Genomic DNA, 24,111 nt, shown 5'->3' with positions numbered 1-24,111 from the left:
CCGAGCTAGCATTATTCTTGTTGTGGCCAATTTTCTAAAGGAGAGAGATGGTGAGAGTGGTAAGAAATTGTAGAATGCTTAGGGATTGCGTGATTCTCCCCATGTCGATGGCTTTATTTATAGTAAACCAAGAGTATATAGTAAAGTCTAAAAAGAAAGAATCACTAGAATAATGGGTAATCTAAAACTCAATCTAACTAGGATTTATAAATCACATATAGTGAATAATCTTCATAACAATCCTTTATTTTTTAGTATTTACCCGGCATGATAATACTTATTTGTTGCAAGAGGTTTGTGATTTAGTTGATTTTTTTTTTTTAGAAATAACACGCGATATCAATCTAATCTATGTTAAGGAGTGGGGAGCATTTGAACCAGGACATAATGGATGAAGAGAAATGTCGTATTTACTTGGATAACTTGGATGATTCATCACTTGCTTGATTAGCAGAACACTTTCCACTACACTTGAGGTTGGATTCCTCCTCCCATTATTGCTTGTGTGAAAAGAAAAACAACTCTACTTATTCATCAAATGAATTTCTCTTGATTTCCTTGGTGGGCTAATTTTGAGAAGAAACGAAAATTCCATTGCTATTATGTCTTTGGACCTAAAAAATAAGACTTGAATATTAAAAGAAAAATTTAGCTTCTGAAAGAGTTGTATAGACGTGCCTCCCATAATCCATTCTTCGTGCTTTGGATGCGTGATAAGGTTGACATACAGTAATTAATACTAGGGGATGTATCATAACTATATTTAAGGTCAAACGTTTTTTTTATTCCCTCAATTAATCAATTCATGAATCTGACTCTCTACGTTGATGTTGTGCTCGTCTTGCCTGCATTATTGTTACCTATATATATTTTTTTGACAAACGATAGTTTAGTGGATTAAATTGTTAGTTATTAGAGGAAGGAGGATCGGTAGAATTGAATTTGCACTAGAGTGTATATGTATCATTACGTTCGGCCATTCCGGTAAAATGTCATCTGCTTGTTGCCTATATACTTGAAACCAGTAAATTCGGCCTACTCCGCATTAAAATCTCATGATATCCCTATCGTTTTATGATTTCTTTGAGACTTAGTTTCTTAATTCTAGCCCTTGAAGCGTTGAGAGATAGATAGAATAAAAGTTGCCAGGCGCCCGGTGGGGAATGCTAAGTATAACGAATTGTTATTTGAATCATAACAAAAAGATAAAATTAGGGGAGAAGGAATGAGAAGCACTTCTATTTTTGTTCCTCCTTTTTTCATTTTCCTTTTTCTAGTCTAATGTGGTGAATAATAGTCCATTTTTGTTGACCTAGTCTTTATCTAATTTTTTATTTTGTTAGATAAAACGATAGAAATTTTGTTTGATCAAAGAGAAATATAGTCGTCTAGGATAACATCGCATATTAAATTAAGAGGTTCCTCAAACTAATAAAACTCAAAATCATGAAATAAAGCCAATAGATAAAATACGTAGGTTCTTCAAACCAATAAAACTCATAATCATGAAATAAACACACTCAAGGTTTCTCCTTTCTCCCATGTGAGATCTATACTCCTAACACACCCTTCACGTACGACGAGTTTTCAAGCCTAGCATGTGGACAATACAAATCTAGTGGTGGAGCACCTGTGACCGTTGGATTTCACATGCATGACAATCTACTCTGATACCATGAAGAAAGTTAGGATTTCACCATAAAACTAATTAGCAATATGCGGAGTGGCCCAACTATTTATAAGCATATGCAAATCCTTCATTTCGCTGATGTGACATTGATACTATCAACAAACGCTTATTCAGCGGTGGCATTCATGATTTAAAATTTTGAGAATTAGTAGGTGTTTTTGGGTAGTGTAGGTTTTATAGTTGTTAGTTCCTCTTTTGTAAGTGTTGGATTTGCTTTTGTGCGATTGTCTCTCATCTGAGTCTCATATATAGTAGAGATGGTGTGATTATCCTGATACAACTTGTAGTTTTGTTGATGGTTTTGCGTGCATAGCCTCTATTATAGCGATTACTATTGGCTTCTTTTGCAGTTTATTTTCAAAGTCAACAATACTTGTATTTAAAGAATGTTCCCTTAACAATTTGCTCTCTTCCAACATACTTTTTGCTTTCTCCCAAAAAGCTCTCCCTATTTCAACCAAACCCTAGCTGTCAACCCCTTCGCCGCCGGCCTCTAGCTATGGTTGGGGGCTAGTGGCAGCCTATCCCCTCCCTTTCATAGCTCTTCCTCCCTTCCTTTTCCCCCATCTTCCCCATCTCAACCATCATCCACCCCTCGCCATTCTTGTTTCTTCCCACCTCCTCATGCCGACCCTTCATTCCTGGCATTTCCCTTCCTCCTCTCTTCTCCCTTACTTCTCTCCCACCATTTTGGGTGCAAATATCCATGGATCTATACCCTATACCCCGACCAGGGCCATGCCCTTTCAAGATTTTCTTTGATTTGGCGCTCGTTTTCCTGGTGTGGGGTTTAGATTTGTGCTGCATGTGAGTTGAATCCCCCCTCATCAACTCGGTTCCATGGTGGTGTCACCTTCCTCAACGGCTTCGGTGCTCTCAGCTCTGGAGGATCGGCTTGGTTTGGGAGCTTGGTGTGTACGACTGTTGTGGCTTGGCTCGGCTTGTGCGTGGACGCCGACATCCCACTGTCCGGAATTTGTAAGTGGCCTTGGCATGAGTGCCTTGTTCCCCTTGTTATGAGTTGTACATCAGAACCCTTCTCTGTGTAGTGTAGTTCCTCTTGCCCTTATGCACCGTGGTGGCACTAGTGTTTTGGCTAATTTGGTCTTCGCCTTTGTGCGTTGTGTATTGTGAGTCTCGTATGCTAACGATGACTTTGACGTGGTCTCGCACTTTCACGATGACTTTTTGTGGCCTCGTTATTCAGCGATGATTGTTGTGTCTGTTGGTATCTCTCTGTTGCGACTATCGTTTATTGTGACAGATCTGTACTAGTAATTCTTGTGCGCTTGGCGATTGTGTGGTTGTGCTTGTGGGTGTCTACTAGGGGTTTACTGTTATTTGTCTGTTTTGTGCAAATTCATTCCAGATCAATTTATTGGTCACTGGAATTATGTACTCAATGACACTCTGTAATTGTTTGGTGTTGATTAATGAAAGACTATGCTATCGTTTCTTGTAAAAAGAAGAAAAAAAAGAATGTTCCCTTACAAGTTTTATTTGGTAATTTTATGTGCAAAATCTCTCATATAGCGAATTATAAATTGAATGAATTTCTAGTTGCCAGGATTGAAGATCTTTAGGCTTTTTGGATGTGACTTGCGTTCCTTAACTACTTCTTTGTGCTTGTCAAGGCCGCATATCCACCAGTAATTGTTTGGTGTTGATTAATGAAAGACTATGTTATCGTTTCTTGTAAAAAAAATATATTAAAAAAAAAGAATGTTCCCTTACAAGTTTTATTTGGTCATTTTATGTGCAAAATCTCTCATATAGCAAATTATAAATTGATTGAATTTCTAGTTGCCAGGATTGAAGATCTTAGGCTTTTTGGATGTGATTTGCGTTCCTTAACTACTTATTTGTGCTTATCAAGGCCACATATCCACCAGTATGGTGACCATTACCTTCACCAAGTTGGCCTTATTTTTAGCTTTTGAGTCTTTGATTTAAAGACTCTCAAATTTAGTCCATGATGCCTTATTTTAAGTTTATACATTGTATTAATGTTATAATTAAGTCGTTATTGTTTTACCTCAAAAATATGTAATCATTTATGTAAATATTCACCCAAATCTCTGGCCCTTTATGATTTAGGTTTCAAGTGTATGGTTTCTTAATCTTGAAGATGTATCATATGTTATTATCAGACTAACAATTATCATATAAGTTATAATTCTAGTGATAAAATATCCGCACTTTGTATTGACGGATTTTTTTAATATGTGAAGATCACTTCGTTTAGTCATTTTCTTTTCTTATTAAAACAAACAATGAATTGTTTTGAAGTATAACATGCCAATATAAAGAAAAAGAATACTGATTCCAATACATATTATACTCATGATGCGATTCCCTAAGTATGCTTCTACTTATTTTTAGAATCCGTTCTGTGACAAAACAAGAACCTCCACCATAAAATTCTCCAGAAGTTGGCAATGCTCCTACAGATTGATCCTCTTGGTTTAGTCTTGTCATCTGCCGAGAATTCCCTTGTCTCTACCACATGCGATTCTTTCTGCATGCATATATGGTACAATCATCATGCAACATGTTTAGCATTGCAAAAAGAAGTTGACAAATAAACTTGAGAAATGTTCTCTTGTTGGTTAATGTACTTAACGGTCTAACATGTTACGTGCATTGCTAGACTAAATTAGAATCCTTGATTATAAAATCTTGTTTGATTGCACGATTTATTAATTCGTCAACAATGTAAGTATATACATACATTTGCAGTAAATCGAAATCCAATTTTTATCTCTCCCTTATAGGTGTCATCTTCAAGCACCACATTGTATGGAGCTGGTTTTAATTCAATAAATCCTCTGTCCTTTCCCTCAGTAACTATCCCACCAAGATGAATCCTGCATAGCAGAAATTAAAGCTCGTTATTGAGAAAAAGAAAAGATTAATGATTAATTAGCAGAAAATGAGATTTAGGAATAGCATGCACATAATTTAGTTTAGGGTAAAAACGAGAGATATTAAGGCATTTAAGTACATGGTTTCACCAACAAATCCAGCATCTGTGAATAATTCAGTGTCCATAATTCTGAGTTTGAGATGAGTCAACTTTTTCCAATTTGATAAGGGGAATTCAAACGTGAATTTTTCATTCCAGCTAACTCTTTCATCTTCATCTGCATATGCATCACAGAACCCAATTTAATTAATTAGCTAAGGAATGCTGTATATATATGTATATCCGCATATTTGTCGATTTGCCCCTTGATCTTGTATGGAGCTGTCAATTTCTCCCATAAACTTAAATTTTAGCCGATTACCCCCTTGAACTTTTATAGTTAGCTAATTTCCCTTTTAACTTTAATTTTAGTCGATTACCCCCAAAATTTTTATAAATAGCCAATATCGCCCCTAACGTTAAATTTTAAAAAAATTCATGCATCTTGATCACGAAAACAACACATGACAACTGTATGAGGGTAAAAAGGATGAAAAATTGGATGGATGAAAAATTGAATGAAAGTTTTTAAAATCTAAAGCCAAGGGGGGAATTGGCTATTTATAAAAGTTCAGGGAGGTAATCGGCTAAAGTTAAAATTCAAGAGGAAAATTGGCTAATTAAAAAAGTTCAATGGGTAATCGGCTAAAATTAAAATTTAGGAGGAAATTGATAGCTGCATACAAGTTCAGATAGCAAATAAGCAAATACCTCTATGCATATATAGCAGTATAATAATCCAAATGGGAGTCCAAAGAAGAATAAATTTAAGAAACACCTGATGATTGCTTGCTTCTGTATTCTTGGTTTCCACACTTTATGATCACGTAGTAGGATGGTCTACCTGTAACAGTAATTTTGGAATTTTCGATTTAATCCCTAAATCAACCACCAAAACCAAGTGTCCACAAAGGGACACTTGTAACAGAAATTGAGTGTAATTTGTCTAACGAACTCAAATATTAGTTCAAGAAATTAATTGGGAAGTGAAATAAAACTAAGAAAAATAGAACATTGTTGTTTAAATTTCGAGGACATTTTATTTTTTTTACATAGATTTCCTAGTACGCATAGTGTTGATTTGTAGTAAAAATAAGTGAAATATACTGTTGTGTGATAATCCCCGCATGAATTTTACTAGATCTTAGCGCATACAAAACCTACAGGGAAAAGGGTGGAGAGTTTAAAATCATACAACCATGGCTTACCAAGAAGATTTGTGTGCCTAATGTCTTCAGCATCAACAAGAAGCACTTCAAGGGTTCCTCCTTTCATGGATGGCGGCATGTGGGCATTCACTCATATTTCACAGAAAGTACTTGTATGGTATATATAATGCTGTAATATAATTAGAAAATGAAACTAATGGTGCATGGCAGGTTCACTAATTAACTGGACGTTTAAAGGACTAAGTTTAAGCGTTTAAGGAAGCCACTAATAGACGTTTCATGTCATTGAATTAAAACGACATGTTTTTTTCTTCTGGTATTAATGTAAAAAAAAAAACGTTACAAGAGTGAATCGTCACTTAGTTGGAGGATGTCTTATTTAACTTTTATAAATAATGAAGACGATATATATTTTTGGTGTGTTTATTTTCTCCAATGTAACAACAAATAAAACTTTGAACCATGCAATTTTGTACAAGGAGCTTATAGCTCAAGTAATTAAGAGCGTCTATTCCTACACCTGAAGTGTTTGGTTTGATTTCTCTATGTCAAATCTGATGGGTTGTGCCTGACTTGGGCTCATTATGGGCCAAGCCAAACAAGGCCCAAGATAAAAGTTTAGTATTTGCCTTTGGAACAAAAAAATATGCTCAACGCTGCCACCCGTGTGAACATGGGTCATAGGCGGTGTGTTCAAATGCTGCCACCTTTATGAATGGACGTTGCATCTATTGAAATACCGTCCGTTTGCTAAATGCTCGTGGTTATCGTCTCCACTGGGCATTCCTTTTCTCGGACGCAATCCATCTTCACCACTTGCTTGGGCTATGGATGCTATCGATGATCTCCCACCTTGGGCCTTTGATACTTTTCTCATGGTCTGCTGGTCTATCAGCAGACCTGGGGCGCTCGAAACACAAACTATGGTCAGGTTCCTCTGACCCTCCTAATGTTACTGTTGCTCGAAGTCTCCACTGGTGACAGGAATTCACCACCCTCCCCAAAGCCATCTCTCCTCCTACAGGCATCCTCCGCCCCCCAAAAAGTGGCTCGCACCGCCATCTGGCAACTTGAAATTGAATGTCGACGGTGCTTGGAATGTGGACAGGAGAATCGGTGGCTACGGCGGGGTTTTTCGCGATGATCGGGGCTGCTTTGTAGCGGCAAAATGTGGTCATTTCTTGAACGCTTTCTCTCGACTTCAGGCGGAAGCTTTGGCTTTCCGTGAACTTCTGGTTTGGGCGTCAGTTAGGGGATTTTCAAAATATCATATTTGAGTCATATTCCCTCCAGATTGTGGAGGCTTTGAAGGATCCTTCCCCCCAATCTGTCCTTCATTGGTCAGGTTGTCGAGGACATCATGGCCCTTCTCTCCTCAATCACTGGAGCTTCATCCACCCATGCTCGATGCCAATCCAATGGAGTTGCTCACCGGCTTGACCGTGTCGGCGTTACATCTAGTCAATCTAGTGAATGGTTGGTTACCCCCCAAGCGTAATCGTTGATTTACTAGTCAACGATATTGTATCACCTTAATTGGCTTTTGTAACACTAATTGAACTTATCAATCTACTATCGTTTCATTTACCAAAAATAAAAAAAATAAAAAAAACACCCTCAAACACTTCCTTAGTTTAGTTTAAGCATGTTGTAAAATCGACAGTGTGTGTAGTGGAATAAATGAAATAAGACACAAAATTTACGATGTTCCTTTATAATCAATGTGACTGGAGTACATCCTCGGGGTCAGCAGTAGTTTTTTCATTATAATTAAAAATAACAGAAGTACAAAGATAACTCTCACTATTCTCGCTTCTCTTCTTCCTCTCTTTTTCTTTCCTCTTTCTTCTTTCACAATCTCTTCCGTGAACTTTTCACCTTGGTGTTGTGTGGGGTTTATATTTATATAGAAAGGGGTGTGATATGATCCACACACCTTTTTTTACTTCTTCCACATCTTTTTAGTTTTCGACCGTCAGATCGGATGAATTAAAGAAGATCAACGAACATAAATTAACAAAAAATGTGTGAGAAGTAAAAATGGATGTGTGGATAGCACACCCCATATAGAAACTAGAAGTAGTGTGCTGCAAGCTTCATCAGAAAATGGAAGGACAACTTGCCCATTATTTAATTCTTTGAGTGGACCCTCACTGTTTTACAACAAAGCACAAAATGTACAACATTATAGCCTAGTGGGATCTGCCAACTTGGTATAAATAAATTAATAGTCAAGTTAAAAGTTTCACATTGAATACTTCTTTGACAATTAAACGGGAATGATGGTGCAGTTTCCTAATTGCAGAGGGCATTAGTAGCTCAAAGTTCCTTGCTTTATCTGGATAACGACAATTAAAAAATGCAATTGGCTAAAATAATGCAAAACTAAAGAGTAGTGCTAAAATAATACAATTTTTTATCATTAGATCGAATAAATTAAAGAACATCAATGATAAAAAAAAATTAACAAGAATGTATAGGAAGTAAAATTAAGTATGTGAATAGCACTTTCTAAACTAAATTTTGATTGTCCAACTGATTAGACGTTCTTCTACATTCTTTGAAATTGAATCACCTTTATGGAATCACCATTTTACCCACATATAGCTTTTTTTTTATAAAAAAATTTAATTCAGGACTTGTATTTTATATAATCATTAGAACACCCAATTTGCCTAATGAAAAAGAGGTGATCTAGCTTTTCAAAATTGTCCTCATTTACTTAAATTGTTCATCATGGTTTCACAGAAGGAAAAAGACTCCAAAAGATATTGGCACTTAGCTTGCTTTTGATTTTAAGCTACCATTGATTTCTAGATTAATTACAAAAAGAAACCAGTCATCATGGATATTGCTTTAATTTGTACCAAATGTGTAGCTCATTGGCTTTGCTTGCTCGCTTTGTTTTGTATAATTTTTTAATTTGTTTGATTTGAGGACGTTCCTGTTAGTGAATGCTCTCAATCAAAGTTCATGTCTTTCTCACAGTTGTTATTTAAGTTTATCATTTGAATAAAGTTTTTTCTTGTACCATCGAGGCTAAAAAGATAAACCAAGTGACATGCGTCTTTGATTTTTTTCCTATGTGGAAAACTAGAGTGGCAGACATGCAATGATATACTTTATATACATAATTTTCACTCAGGTTTCACGTGGTGTTCTAGCTTCAACTTCTACATATGCTTTGCTAGTCAAAAACGTTTTCCAGTAATATATAAGGTGAAATGTCGATTTAGTTCTTTTTTGAAATTCAAGTATGATATTCATTTCATAAAGGGAACACGTACAATGAGAGGAAACTGTGCTAATTAATTTAATTATAAGCTGCTAATTTCATTTCTATTATTATATTCAAAGCTGATAATTTAAAACACTTAATTTTTTGTTAACTTAAGTCACGTGACTTGCACGTAAAACATTTTAGATGGTAATACCATCATTTTCTTGCCTAAAAGTCTTTAAAGTTGCATATTTGGAATCTAATTTCTAATTTACCCTCCAAAATTCTCTGTACACTCTTTTTCGAAAAGTTAAGTCCTTAGACTCATGAAAAATTACCATCTACCCTCCAAAGTGTATCACATGACTTAAATTGACGAAAAAATTGAATAAAATAACATCAAATCTAATATTAGGGATTTAATTGGCAACTTTTAACTTTAAGGATTGATTTTTCTGAAAAATAGTTTATACGAGAAAATATGCACGCGCGTTGTTGCGGGAACCTATTGTTTCAGGTGTAATCGGATGAATAAAACACATTTAAGTTAAATAAATTCAACACAATTATAAACAAACAGTTTTTTTATATATATATTCAAGTGAGCTGGCATATAAACACATTGTACAATGAGTGCGAAGAAAGTCTTTGATTAGAAAGAGATGGTTTCCAAAAAAGTTCTGTTTCTTATGAAACATTAGTTTACACAAAATTTCAGTTACCAAATCCAAAGAAAAAAAAAATGTGACTCTCTATATGGCTTTCTTACTACATAAAAATATCACTTAGTTAAAGCATGCCACACATCATCACATTGCTATTATATGAAGTATATTCCTCGGTGGCAAGTAATATACTCTCCTTAGCATGACCTCTCCATCCCCTCTTTTATCTCCCTAGAATCGTACAACAACCCATAAATACGGTGCCCCTTTAAAATCCAAGCATACATTAAAAATTCAATAATACAGTTACAAAATCTCTATAAATGAACATACCTCAAAAAGCCAAAGGCCTAAGTGACACACTGCATGCACTCATACATTGCATACACTGCATACACATACGCTCACACACACTGAAGAATGAACGCATTATATTCAGTTAGCACCATTCAACTTTAAAAGCAGTGAGACCTTCCAAAGGCACAGCCTAACTGGCCTCGGTTCAAATAACCAAATTGAGAACAACAGTTGAATTTTTGAAAAGCTGTACAGAGGGGGAAAAAAGAAAAAAAAAAGAAAACAATCCTATAACCCCAACTGAAAAACAAAATCAAAATGAACAGAATAAAATATCAGCAGAGCTTGAACACTAACATCCTTTGAAAACATGTAAAAACCATCCCAAATCAGCAAGAATAAAGCGAAAAGAAAAAAACACATCATATACCTTTAACACAGCAGCTTGAAAAAACCCCAACAAAAAATTACAAACTCTGAAGGGCACCGTTTCTTAACTGAAAGAAAAAAAACGTATCACCCATCCGCAACAACAAATCGACCAAACACAGAAAACTCAATTAAAACAGCATTTAGAAGCACTATAAACCCAAATTACAAAAAACATCATCGTGATCAATTGTTTGTTTATGATAACTATCTATTTTTTAAGCTCTCACTAATCAGTCCTTGGTTGTAGACCAAGAAAGACACTATGGGCACACACAATTAGAAGCTCTAGGCAAACTTGAATTCAGGAGACGGTTTCTGATATTAAATTACGCCGGAGGGTGTGCGAAAGTTGGACTGTGGCTTATTTGGTTCTACTTCTGAATTGCTTCTTGATTAAACTGTTTACTTAGCTGCTTTTAGGTGTCTTTACTTATGAATCAATTTTTTTAGAATGAAGTTAGTGAAGGAAATATTTTGTAAAACATGTTCATTTGAGCAACATCATATAGCATGCAATTAACAATTAAAGGGCGGAATCATGCTTGTATGTACTCAAAAACAAAACATGACCATGAAATTCAAAGCCTAGTAGATTGGTGAACCAATAATCAACTCAAAAACAAAGTGAGTTGAAATTAATACCTTTGTAGATTCCTCTTTGCATAAGCAAAGGCTAATCACCCAAAGAGATAAGGGCCTTCATTCCTTGCTTCTTAGATCCATGGATTTGGATGGAAGAATAGGTTCTCCAAGTTCCCAAAATTGAGAACCTCTAATTCTCGACACCAAGGTTCGATTGTAGAAGAAATGAGTGACCTTGGAGTAGTAGGATTGCTAGATGTACCCTCCAAGGTGTTGGCCTCTTTAGAGAGAAATGGAGAGACAATTCTCACCAATTTTCCCCCAAAATAAACCCATTTTTCACTTAATGAATATTTGGCTATAAAATCATTTATATAGTCACTTCTTTAAGTGACCTAAACAACCAAAACCCTAATTCATTTCATCATGGCTGGCCATTTAGGGGATTTTGGGCTTTTGGGCTTTAATGAATCTTCATTCATTAAATTGTCATACAACTTAAGTTAATGGGCTTGACGTTCGAAGCCCATTGGGCCTTAAGGTCCAAAACTATCCCGAAGTCTTTAACGAACTTATTCGTTTGATTAATTAACATATTAATTAATCCTTGCCATAAATAAATGATTAAACCATTTAATCATTCTTACTCATTTCCGTTTAATCTCCAATCTCCACCTTTCACGGTGTGCGATCCATTAGGTTCCTTTTAGCGAGGTAGTGGGCGATTAAAACCATTTTACATCGATTGTGAATTGAAACTATTTTCAATTCTCCCTTTAGTGATTATACACGTTTAGGGCTTCCACAAACCATGAGTGACACCTAGCAGCATATCATGGTTACCCAAGCTAATCAGAAGAGGTTAGAGAACCTATTCAGTTCGAGATTACAAATGCAATACGATCCTTCTCTAATCTAATACTCTTGACCACATTGTTTGGTTTGATAGTTTATTTTCTCATGTCTACTATCCAATGTGTGTCTTGTGCTTATATGATTACCTTGAATGTGATTCGGAACGCATTCCCTAATCTCATTCATACTCTGGCCAGAGATTCAAATCATATCAGAGAGTATTCTCCTTCAAACGGTTTGAAGGTTAGAGATCCCTTGTTGCGCATTCACTTGTCTCCATAGCTAAGCGGCTTGACCCCAACGATGCCGTGGACACCCTCCTGGTGGGATGACTTTGACATAATCAAAGATCAAGGTCTTAACCACAAGACAACTATGATGCCTCAGGTCAAAGGATTACTTTGCATTATCCCAACCATGAGTTCTCATGTGACATGGAATATGAGAACTCTTCGTTGATCGCGTTCAGTGAACTCATTCTTTATTGAGCACCTACCGTACTTGTCTTGATGTCACACACACCAATGACTAGAGACTAATCACTCTCCCTGAGAGAAGACATAGTACGTACCGATCTTGACGGACTGTCAATGCCCAATTGGCAATCCTATGATCAGGAACGTTTAGGATGTGTCTACGAAAGAATGGTCTCAAGAATCTAACTTCATTAGATTACATTCTCCCAATCACAAATTCCTTGGACTTTATTGTTTAAGCATATAACATTTATATGAGACGGCTCAAACAATAATGTATGCCCTTTATATGTAAAACTAGATTAGTTTAACATGTGAAATGTCCGTAAAGTATCATCACATGATTGGCTTTAGGGCACATTTCCAACAATCTCCCACTTGCACTAGAGCCAATCAGCTTGATCATCAATGATGATATCTCTTCTGTAGTCATTTCATAAATGGCTGAATAGTAGGCCTAGGCAGTGGATATCTATATGTTATCCATAGAAGCAACCTTGAGAATAACGACGTCACCATTATACACGATTCTCAATCATGTGGTTCAGTCTCTCATTTGAGTTCGGATCTTGATGAGACCTTGATTCCCAGGCTTGAGCTATCGCCCCATTAGTGTCATACACTTTCTGGTTGGAACCGAATAGAGAGTTCATAAATGAACTTTCCCATCCAAACAACATTGTTGTAAACTTCTATATGGCAATATATCTTGCATTCATAATGGAACACACTAAAGTCATTACTTTAATGTTTCCATCCAAATATCTCTTTAGTCATAATAAAGAGATATTCGTTTATCTCTTCATTCATAATGAAGAAACATCCAATGATGGATTAGATTCATAATCTAATACATTTACGCTTCCATTACGTTACTTTGATTCTTCCTCATTCTTTGAGGAATTTATCCTTTAGTATTTCTCAAATACTTAAGGACTAACTTGACAGTTGCCATGGTTCTGATCCTGGGCTTGCACTGATATCGTCTTGTACCGTTCTAGGTACAACTCATATCAATTTTTTTCATACAATATGAAATACATAAATCACCTTTCTGCGTATGCATAAAGGATTCTATTTACGCATTATTTCTTTGGGAGTCAAAGGGGCACGTTCCCTTTGAGAAGGGCAACTTACTAGTCTCACTAGAATCGTCCTTCTATTGAAGTTTATCATCATATGAGAAACTTCCTAGCATCCATTGTCTATCATTAGGGATTGATATAATCCAATTATATCATGAAATATATCATTATAGATTTCCATCCCATGTATATAGACTATATCTCCTATATACATTCTATCTTCATATAATGTATTAAAGTCATAACTTTAACAAAGAAGTATTCTTTTCATTTCCAAAATTAATATATCATATATATTTAAATTTTAGGAACATGATTAACTCCCACTAATCTTTTGTAAAACTAGTAAACAAAAGATTCATTTACATCTTTATGAGAAATCAAACGATTTGATCCTATTTCTCATAAAATGCAAATAGCTCCCACTAACTTGCTAAGATCCATGATGGATGGATCTCTACAACTTTCATGTCTTGTGATTCATAGTTTTAGACATATATTATCAAGACTATCTTAATAATGGTTTCGGAAACCCATATTATGTCAAAACATTGAATCACCATTTAGTTGTAGCTAACAATCTTCGAATTAATTGAAACTAAGACTACGTCAAAAATGGTTCCTTTAAAGTCAACCATTCTCTTTGATTGTAGTCACCTTAAGCTACCAATTAGCTATGAAGGTTTCATTATTTCGAGTCAAATGGTACTTTACCATTTCCTTGAGTATATATCGTATATGCACTCAATATAGTCATAAGGATTTTCATTCTTATTTCTTTCGAATTAAGAGGTGCAACTCTATGACATAGTCATAAAGTTCAAAACCATTCAACTGAGACGGTTTATAAATCCTTATCGACTACCTTGGAGCTTGTGGTATAGGAACTAGGTTGTTATATTTGTTGATTACTTTCTTGTCTCTCAAAGAACCCATTCTTTGAGTTCTATCTCTCGTTCATTTGCTTTTAGGAAAATCACATTGTAGAATTACAATGAACTACCCAACAAAACAACATTTGTTAGTTGGTTTATAGAAGCGATATCCAAAAGTTATTTTAAGGATATCCTACAAGATTATTATCAAACAAATATTGCTTGTTAGCACACAACCCCAAATCTTTAACATGCTTAAGATTTGTCTTTCTTTTCCAACTACATCTTATGGAGTCATGAAAATATTGGAAGATCTTCTCATTGACAATCATATTGTTTTAGAAGTATATATCCTATATATGGGTAATAGATAACATCTAACGAACTAAATCTTATTCGAGTTCGTTCTTCTCCTAATGGAGAAATACATTATCTTATGATGCTATTTTCCTTGACATCTTTCAAGGAAACTCATCTAAAGTGTTACCTTTCCTTGGATCAAATCTAAGGAGGTAAATACTTTAGATGTCTTACTCATCAACTTACATTACTTGAATTCTTTGAAACATTTTGCAAAGTATTCGGACTTGTGTTTATTCAAAATAAACTATAGTCCAACCGAGAGTGATCTTCGGTGAATGTTATCCAACATGAGTAGTATTATGTTTGTGGACAAGTACCACTAACATTTAAGTGAATTAACCTCAACAACTTTGTGATTCTTTCTTCTTTCCAAAAGAATAAAGATTCGAACATTTCGCCTCTATACAATTTTAACAAGAAGGTATTGGATCCGGATCTAACGATCCAAAGCATCCATCTATGACCAACTCGTAATTTATGTTTTAGAGGTATCACAACTTTAGTTGAGATTAGTCACTACCTTGCAACCTTTTGGGTTTTAAGCATCATTATTTTCTAAACAGTTAACTCTACCATATTATCTCTACTATAGAGACAATTAATTAGATTACCATAATCTAATCATTGATTAATAAAGAACATTGTTTTGTCAAACAAAACATTTATCCATTTCACATAGTGACGGAATTTAGTTCCTTAAAATTGGAATACAAAGACAATCTATGTTTTTCCAATTTCTTTGGTAGTTCATATGAGGAAGTAAGTACCATCTGCTTTCGCAGAGATCTACATTTGATTCACGTTTCCGAATGTGAAGCACCTTCTCTTCTCTCATATATCTTCTACTTCTTATTAGTCACACTTTTACAACGATTGTAAAACTTTGTTACTAATACGGAATCATGCATTCAAGTAGAAGAACCAACTGTTTTGAACTATTCAAGAACAATTTACAACACCTTCGAAAGGTGTGTCCTTGACACTTGCAAGACATTTCTTGCAAATACCCCTTCCAATGTCCATCCTTTCATAAAGAAAGTTTGTTCCCTTGGAGTTATTTATCTTCTTTATTTGACTTTCACCTTTGACTACATTAGTCATGGTCCCTAAACTCCCACTATCTCTCTTGAAACCTTTTCAATTGTGTTATACACATCAAACAATTTTGGCGAGTATGTGGTTATTGTTCACTATATAGTTTACAATAAACTTAGTGAACCATTAGGATAGGGACACAAAGGTGAAGTCCTTGCCTAGTTTCCGTCTCGTTAAGTGGTTTATCACTTCAACACTCAATGATTCAAAATCATCATAAGTCCATGTTAATGGACTATTTTTGTCAACCAACCATTATGTTCTAAACATAATTACAAACCTTCAAAAGTTGTACAAGGCAACTCTCATTTCTTCATACAACAATTGTAGATGAAGAATCATGGCACATTTAAGTGTTCATGGCTTTGTGCTTTCTTCTCAAGTTCCTTGTTCATTTAACAAAGAAATAAGCACTAGTGTTTGCATTGACTAAGAGTTGTTCAAAGCAACTCCTATTTCTTCATACAACAAATTGTAATTGAAGAATTATGACATTAAAAGTGTTGTCCTCTTTATGATAGACCTTTTCTAACATATTCTTCTAATGATACATTATCAATAGTAAGATTGTGAGAATGAGACTACTTTGGTACTTTTACAAGCCATTAAAGACAATCTATGGTTTTGTAGTACCAAGTCCGTAAACTAAACGTTCGGTTTTGTCAAGTGTTGGATAGCGTTTGCAAATATATTGGTAATCAAATACATAACGAATATAAATTGATTGATTTTAAGCCATTTGATTTGGGTCTTTAAATCAAATAGCACCACCCACTATTTTTGGCAAATTCCATATCCCTCATAGGAATTCGAGAGTTTTGGATGAAACTCCTAGTAGGTTATGGGAGGCTCACTATTACCAAGCCCACCTCACGATGATACGATGTATGGCTAGCAACAATAATAATGAGAGAGTACGCTTACTCATTTGCAACTCATGCAAGTACCCATCTTATTTGGCCTCTAGAGAATGTAACCTCACAATGATATGATATTGGTTCCATTGCACTTAGTTAAGTTCTTCCCACCATGCTTAGTGTGTGAAGGGGTTCAAGAATAGCCTCACGATGATACGATATATAGCTATCCTCGTTGCCTACACTCACCTCATCATATGTATATGGATTCCTCCTGAGTATAAGCATGCACAGTGTACTCCCCCATGATAGGGTGAAGCCGGTGTACAAGTCATAAACGATTGGATCCCACCACGGTGGAAGGCCACGAAGAGATATTCTAAACATCTCTCGCTTATCAACTTAATATTGGTTTGATTGAGGGTTTTAGGTCTCATCACATATAAACATACATTTTAATCTCTATTAAAACTATTTTGGTCCTATTACAACTATTGGTCCATCCCTTTGTTTTAGTTGTACATAATACTCCCACTATGCTTTTAAAACGATTTTTAAAGCAAGAGTATATGATACTACTAACATAAACTTTGCATTCATTTGATGGACTACATAGTTGCCTTAGGGCCTAAGGATGATTATGAACCTTTGTTTAGATTCAACACGAGCCTTGTGTTGAACCTCGGTCTAGGAATGAAGATTGATTTTAGTTACGCGTTTAATCACATTAAGGCGTGTTGTCTTATGGGCGTTGGACCCAACTACTTCATTTTCATGCATATCGTATAAAGCAAGAAAGAAGTACTTCAAAGTAAAGGTGAGCTTATGCTCATTACAACATTTGCATATAACAAATTACTTTAAAGTAAAGAAGAGCTTAAGCCCTTTTACAACATTTGATCAAATCAAATTACAACCAAAATTTAATCTACACATTCCCATGGTTCAAACAAATTTGAAACGCCTTTCACATAGCTCAATTATATTAGGCTTAGGTTCATAATCACCCTTTAATTAATTAACACTTTAACTAATTAATGAATGCAACATTTTCATTTGGTTTTTTTGTATCCATAAAATTGATTTAAATGGAGCTAAACAAAATGAAAATCCAATTCTCATTTAAAGAGACAAAACAATTTTGTTCTCATCCTATTTGGGCCATCATGCAATTAACCTCAACTTTTGGGCCATATTGCAATAACAAAAACTTTTGGGGTCACTTTGTATAATACACAAAAGTCACAACTTCATGTAAATACAACTAGAACCCAAACTTTTATCAATGCAAAAACTTCATTAAAGGAACAAAACAATTTGTCCTTTAGCGTTTTTGGACCTAAACGTAAAAACGTAAACTTTTGGGCCAAAGTGCAAATACACAAAAGTATCAAAACTTTATGTAATTGCATAAAAGCCCCAAAAGTACTCCCTTTGAGGGAGTGGCCGGTTTTGGGGAGGGATAAGGTTGGTGTGTGTGTTGATTAGTGAGTTTTGTCAAAAACATGCAAGTGTATGTAAGATAAGTTTATGAAATAATTCAATCACAATTATTTCAATCATCATTTATACAAATATCTAACACTTTAAATACATAATAAATCATTTAAAAACATATCACATATACTTTATGAAATAATTCAAAACTTTGAATCAATACACCAAACCTTTTTGTTCTTGGCAAGAACATCAAGAACAATGAAGAACATCCATGAAAAACCCAAATTTTTCCATGAACTTTTTCCACCCAAAAACATTCCAAAACCATTCTTACTTAAGGGAAATAACATCTAACCAAACTAGGGTACTTAGGGGTTCCAAAGAACACATTAAAACACTTTTAACAAGTCAAACAAGAACCCAAAAATTCACCCTTTGATTTTGGCCGAATTTTCCCAAAAGCATGGCACCAAATTTTAGCTCCAATATTCATGCTCATATGAACAACATCTACAACATTTGAGATAGCAAATTTTCCAACAAAATTTACTTTCAAAGAAGCAAGAATAAAGCTTGTAACAATTACAACTTTTAAATCACAAACTATGAACTACAAAACACAAAAGGATTCACCAACTACTAGACCTAGGCTCTGATACCACTTGAAGGAAATATTTTGTAAAACATGTTCATTTGAGCAACATCATATAGCATGCAATTAACAATTAAAGGGCGGAATCATGCTTGTATGTACTCAAAAACAAAACATGACCATGAAATTCAAAGCCTAGTAGATTGGTGAACCAATAATCAACTCAAAAACAAAGTGAGTTGAAATTAATACCTTTGTAGATTCCTCTTTGCATAAGCAAAGGCTAATCACCCAAAGAGATAAGGGCCTTCATTCCTTGCTTCTTAGATCCATGGATTTGGATGGAAGAATAGGTTCTCCAAGTTCCCAAAATTGAGAACCTCTAATTCTCGACACCAAGGTTCGATTGTAGAAGAAATGAGTGACCTTGGAGTAGTAGGATTGCTAGATGTACCCTCCAAGGTGTTGGCCTCTTTAGAGAGAAATGGAGAGACAATTCTCACCAATTTTCCCCCAAAATAAACCCATTTTTCACTTAATGAATATTTGGCTATAAAATCATTTATATAGTCACTTCTTTAAGTGACCTAAACAACCAAAACCCTAATTCATTTCATCATGGCTGGCCATTTAGGGGATTTTGGGCTTTTGGGCTTTAATGAATCTTCATTCATTAAATTGTCATACAACTTAAGTTAATGGGCTTGACGTTCGAAGCCCATTGGGCCTTAAGGTCCAAAACTATCCCGAAGTCTTTAACGAACTTATTCGTTTGATTAATTAACATATTAATTAATCCTTGCCATAAATAAATGATTAAACCATTTAATCATTCTTACTCATTTCCGTTTAATCTCCAATCTCCACCTTTCACGGTGTGCGATCCATTAGGTTCCTTTTAGCGAGGTAGTGGGCGATTAAAACCATTTTACATCGATTGTGAATTGAAACTATTTTCAATTCTCCCTTTAGTGATTATACACGTTTAGGGCTTCCACAAACCATGAGTGACACCTAGCAGCATATCATGGTTACCCAAGCTAATCAGAAGAGGTTAGAGAACCTATTCAGTTCGAGATTACAAATGCAATACGGTCCTTCTCTAATCTAATACTCTTGACCACATTGTTTGGTTTGATAGTTTATTTTCTCATGTCTACTATCCAATGTGTGTCTTGTGCTTATATGATTACCTTGAATGTGATTCGGAACGCATTCCCTAATCTCATTCATACTCTGGCCAGAGATTCAAATCATATCAGAGAGTATTCTCCTTCAAACGGTTTGAAGGTTAGAGATCCCTTGTTGCGCATTCACTTGTCTCCATAGCTAAGCGGCTTGACCCCAACGATGCCGTGGACACCCTCCTGGTGGGATGACTTTGACATAATCAAAGATCAAGGTCTTAACCACAAGACAACTATGATGCCTCAGGTCAAAGGATTACTTTGCATTATCCCAACCATGAGTTCTCATGTGACATGGAATATGAGAACTCTTCGTTGATCGCGTTCAGTGAACTCATTCTTTATTGAGCACCTACCGTACTTGTCTTGATGTCACACACACCAATGACTAGAGACTAATCACTCTCCCTGAGAGAAGACATAGTACGTACCGATCTTGACGGACTGTCAATGCCCAATTGGCAATCCTATGATCAGGAACGTTTAGGATGTGTCTACGAAAGAATGGTCTCAAGAATCTAACTTCATTAGATTACATTCTCCCAATCACAAATTCCTTGGACTTTATTGTTTAAGCATATAACATTTATATGAGACGGCTCAAACAATAATGTATGCCCTTTATATGTAAAACTAGATTAGTTTAACATGTGAAATGTCCGTAAAGTATCATCACATGATTGGCTTTAGGGCACATTTCCAACAGTTAGAAGATGTTCTAGCACCAAAGACCATTAGAAGTTGGAAAGATATGCCGATGCAGCGGTTTGAGAACACAGTTTGGGAAACTTTGGGTAGGAAATATGCTCGCAAGGAAAACCAACAATGGGTGAGCATGACTCTCAAAGCTAGTTTATGTTTAAATTAGTGAATCACCATAATAATCTTTGCTGGTTGGTTTTCACTCATGGCCTACTTTTTATTCAAGTTCCTGTAAAGAAAAATGGTCTTTTAACATGCTCTTTTCTAAATTTTAAAAAGGATCGTAATTTTGTAAATAAATTCAAATCCCAAATTGAAATTGCAATGTAACCAAGCCACAGTTTATGACATGGTTTTTTATCCTAGCCATAATTAGACTAATGTGATTTATGCCTAGAGACTAATGTGATTTTTCACATGCTTTTTTCTCTCAAAATTTATAGAAATATGAAAATGATCATCACAAATTTCAAAACCTGCATTAACCGAAATTAAAAGGAAATGGACACCATGAGTGCTTGCAAGATGAGAGAAGGGAAACAAAACGGAAATGGTGCATTTGAACAAAATGATGACAATTTAAAACTTTAATTATGAAAATGCACAATTTTCATGTGTTAAATCAATGAGTTATTTTAGGATTACAATGCCAAGCTTTCGGATTTCGAACTTGCGAAAGATAGTCCTGAGGGTGATAAAACTCATGTTTCGACACGAGTCATGGGAACCTATGGTTATGCAGCCCCAGAGTATGTGACGACTGGTGAGTGTGTGCGTGTGTGTTCTGTAACCATCAGTTCATCATATATCAATATAGCACACTCCAATTCAACCTATCCAATTCAAAGTAGCACATCTCTAATTCAACATATCCAATTCAAATTAGCACATATCCAAATTCCAATTCAATAAACCACATATCCAAATCAATTCAAACTAAATACCTAATATTCAATCACATATCCAATTCAAACTACATGGCTAATATTCAATAACATGTCCAATCTTTTAGCACATTTACAAAACAGATTTAGAACACTATAAAGTCTACTGAGCAGCAGAACCTAAACATCAAAATCCAACACAAAGACAAAGTAGCATACCAGTTCTCTATCTTGTATGCTCTTTTCAGCTGGATCTTCTTAACTCATTTGAAAACTTGTCCTATGTGCTCTGTTGCATCCTCCAAATCTGTTAACTCAACTTACTAAGTAACACTCTAATTCTTTTTTAGCCAAAACTAAGCCGAAAATTGTCAATCCCATAAAAAAGCTGCATCTTTTTCACTGTATTTTTCCAGACTTTAATCACAGAGAATCGGTTAAAGCGAGGGAAATTATGTTGATGTTTCATCTAATCGCCAAATACTGAATAAGGCTCTCAAGGTTTTTCATTGAAAAATTGACATAGTTTAAAGGCATTACTCTAAAGATGCTTTGCAAGTAATGAAAACCTGACCAAGTTGATATCAATCACAAATCCAAATGAATGTTAATAATGAAGCAAAACACTAAAACGAATAGGGTTTAAGAGGTTTAAAAACTGTGCGCTAAAACTAATCATGAAAAGAGAGAATGATGAGGAAAAAAAATGAAAAAATAGGTTAAAACTAAGGAGAAGCAGAAAAAAAAACAGGTAAATACGTTTGTTTTCCACGTGAGGTTTTTGGGTCGATGGAATTTTTGTGTACAGAACAATGGGATCAATTAAATTCTGGTTCCTGTGTTTTAAGACCAATCACACCTCAAAAAATAAGAGTAAATTTGTATGAATACCACAATGACAAAAATGGACAAGTTCTATACGTGGATGGTTACAGAGTTATGGGCTGACCTTGTTCATGAAGAAAAATAAAAAAAACTTAAATATTGACAAAAAAGATGAAGTTTTTTTCTGCTATAAGTGACCAAATCAGTATATATTGAATAAAGGTTTTTTTTTTTTAGAAATGCAAAAGGAAAAAATGTTGAAAAAGAAATTTAAAGTTGAGAGTGATCAATGTTATACCTTGAAGACCGTGAATAGACCCAGTTCTTTCAGATTGATTCCAATTTGGCTGTAGGAAGCTGAAACGGATTCAAATCAGTATATATTGAATAAAGGTTTTTTTTTTTAGAAATGCAAAACGAAAAAATGTTGAAAAAGAAATTTAAAGTTGAGAGTGATCAATGTTATACCTTGAAGACCGCGAATAGACCCAGTTCTTTCAAATTGATTCCAATTTGGCTGTAGGAAGCTGAAACGGATTCAAATTGTAAACATTTTGCACCAAGGATTGGATATGGAGAGACACAAATACTGTTTCCAATAAATAAAAGTGAGTGCAAATATAATCGTTTCACATACGATAAGGTAGGGAAAACGACGGTCGACATATTGGGATCTGATGATCATATATTAAGAACAATCGATAACGGTGATTAATACAAAATTGTAGCTGCTAGTGGTTGAGATTGAAACAGAGAGGTAAAACATACTGATGCTAAATTTGATTTTAAAGGTTGGTAACAATCATGGAACGATGCTGGATATGATTATAGCCCATGACAAAGTTACTTTTATAATTATTTATTGGCTAACATTGCATTCATGGTATAGTTAAAGGCTCTGTACGTTTTTAGCACCAATTAAATTTGGTTCCAATGCGTACAGAATGAAAATAAAATGTTGGGGTTAACATTGAACAATTTAAAGATTAAATTGTTTAGAACAGTTTAAAGATTAAATTGTTTAGAACAGTTTAAAACCAAAGATATCACTTGAGAATACATTAGGCGATCAAATTATCCAACGAAAGATTATAAACTGAGGACAATGGGTTGCACAAAAGTAAAAGAGAAGCGGATAAAAACGAAAAAAAATAGAAAAAAAAGGCAGGCAGCAACAAAAGTAACAGAAAACTAACAACACAAAATACTTGATACATTGAAAACTAAATGTCTAAACGGATTATATACCTTCAATAAACACCGGTGCTTCTTGAAAGTGAAGAAGAACGAAATCAGACATCGATATCAACCATCTCATTACAGAGACAAAATCTACAGGATCACAAAAAGAGAATTTAAATGTTGAATTTATCTGTAAATCAAAAACTCCAAAAAGAAAAACAATAAATAAAAAAATGAGATGCATCAAGAAAAGAAACCTTACCAAGCTCAAAGCCCTAATGTCTAATCTAAATTAGAGAACACTAACCCAGAAGACAAAGTACTACACATTTCTTGGGAAATTACTTTGTGGTGGAGGTTATATATATAAGTGATAATTTCAGTAACCTATTGCTGAACCTCCGTTTATCAAAACATAATAAAGTAAAGTACATAGAAAAAGCATCATTAAATCTTCCTAACTATAAAGTACCTGAACATTTTTTTTCACTCACAATAGGGACACCACAAAGTAAAGGAACTAATAGCCCAACTAATTGGTTAATGTCCTGTAAACTTTCCACTTGTTGTTCATATGAGGATATGGCTGCACCAAAAATAAATATAGTTAAAATAAATTCAACCAATATGGCATGGAAACCATGGGAATTAATCATATGAACCTAGTCAATTG

The 24,111-nt window shown here is 34.8% G+C and overlaps 1 protein-coding gene and 1 long non-coding RNA gene across 4 annotated transcripts; both read right to left on the bottom strand.

Moving 5' to 3' along the window:
* Positions 1-2,200: 2,200 nt before the first annotated feature.
* Positions 2,201-5,930, bottom strand: LOC126613750 (elicitor-responsive protein 3-like). Its single transcript, XM_050281337.1, has 5 exons — positions 5,864-5,930; positions 5,434-5,499; positions 4,695-4,833; positions 4,422-4,557; positions 2,201-2,491 (listed from the first exon to the last, which is right to left on the bottom strand). The coding sequence occupies exons 1-5, from the start codon at positions 5,928-5,930 to the stop codon at positions 2,201-2,203; spliced, it is 699 nt and encodes a 232-aa protein (XP_050137294.1).
* Positions 5,931-9,835: 3,905 nt separating this feature from the next.
* LOC126615122 (uncharacterized) lies at positions 9,836-24,018 on the bottom strand. 3 transcript variants are annotated; one of them, XR_007620788.1, is made up of 6 exons: positions 23,911-24,018; positions 23,505-23,588; positions 22,725-22,783; positions 21,651-21,738; positions 10,043-10,122; positions 9,836-9,940 (listed from the first exon to the last, which is right to left on the bottom strand). It is a non-coding gene; the product is annotated as an uncharacterized LOC126615122 (long non-coding RNA). The 3 variants fall into 3 exon arrangements; XR_007620870.1 differs by lacking the exon at positions 22,725-22,783 and adding an exon at positions 22,555-22,613; XR_007620925.1 differs by lacking the exon at positions 22,725-22,783 and adding an exon at positions 22,555-22,613 and having other exon boundaries at positions 21,651-21,730.
* Between the last annotated feature and the right edge of the window lie 93 nt (positions 24,019-24,111).

Source organism: Malus sylvestris, chromosome 1 (genome assembly GCF_916048215.2).
Source record: "Malus sylvestris chromosome 1, drMalSylv7.2, whole genome shotgun sequence".
In the NCBI taxonomy this organism is placed as follows: Eukaryota; Viridiplantae; Streptophyta; class Magnoliopsida; order Rosales; family Rosaceae; genus Malus; species Malus sylvestris.
Note: the sequence above shows the minus strand (reverse complement) of the source record. Positions and strands in the feature narration are given on the sequence as shown.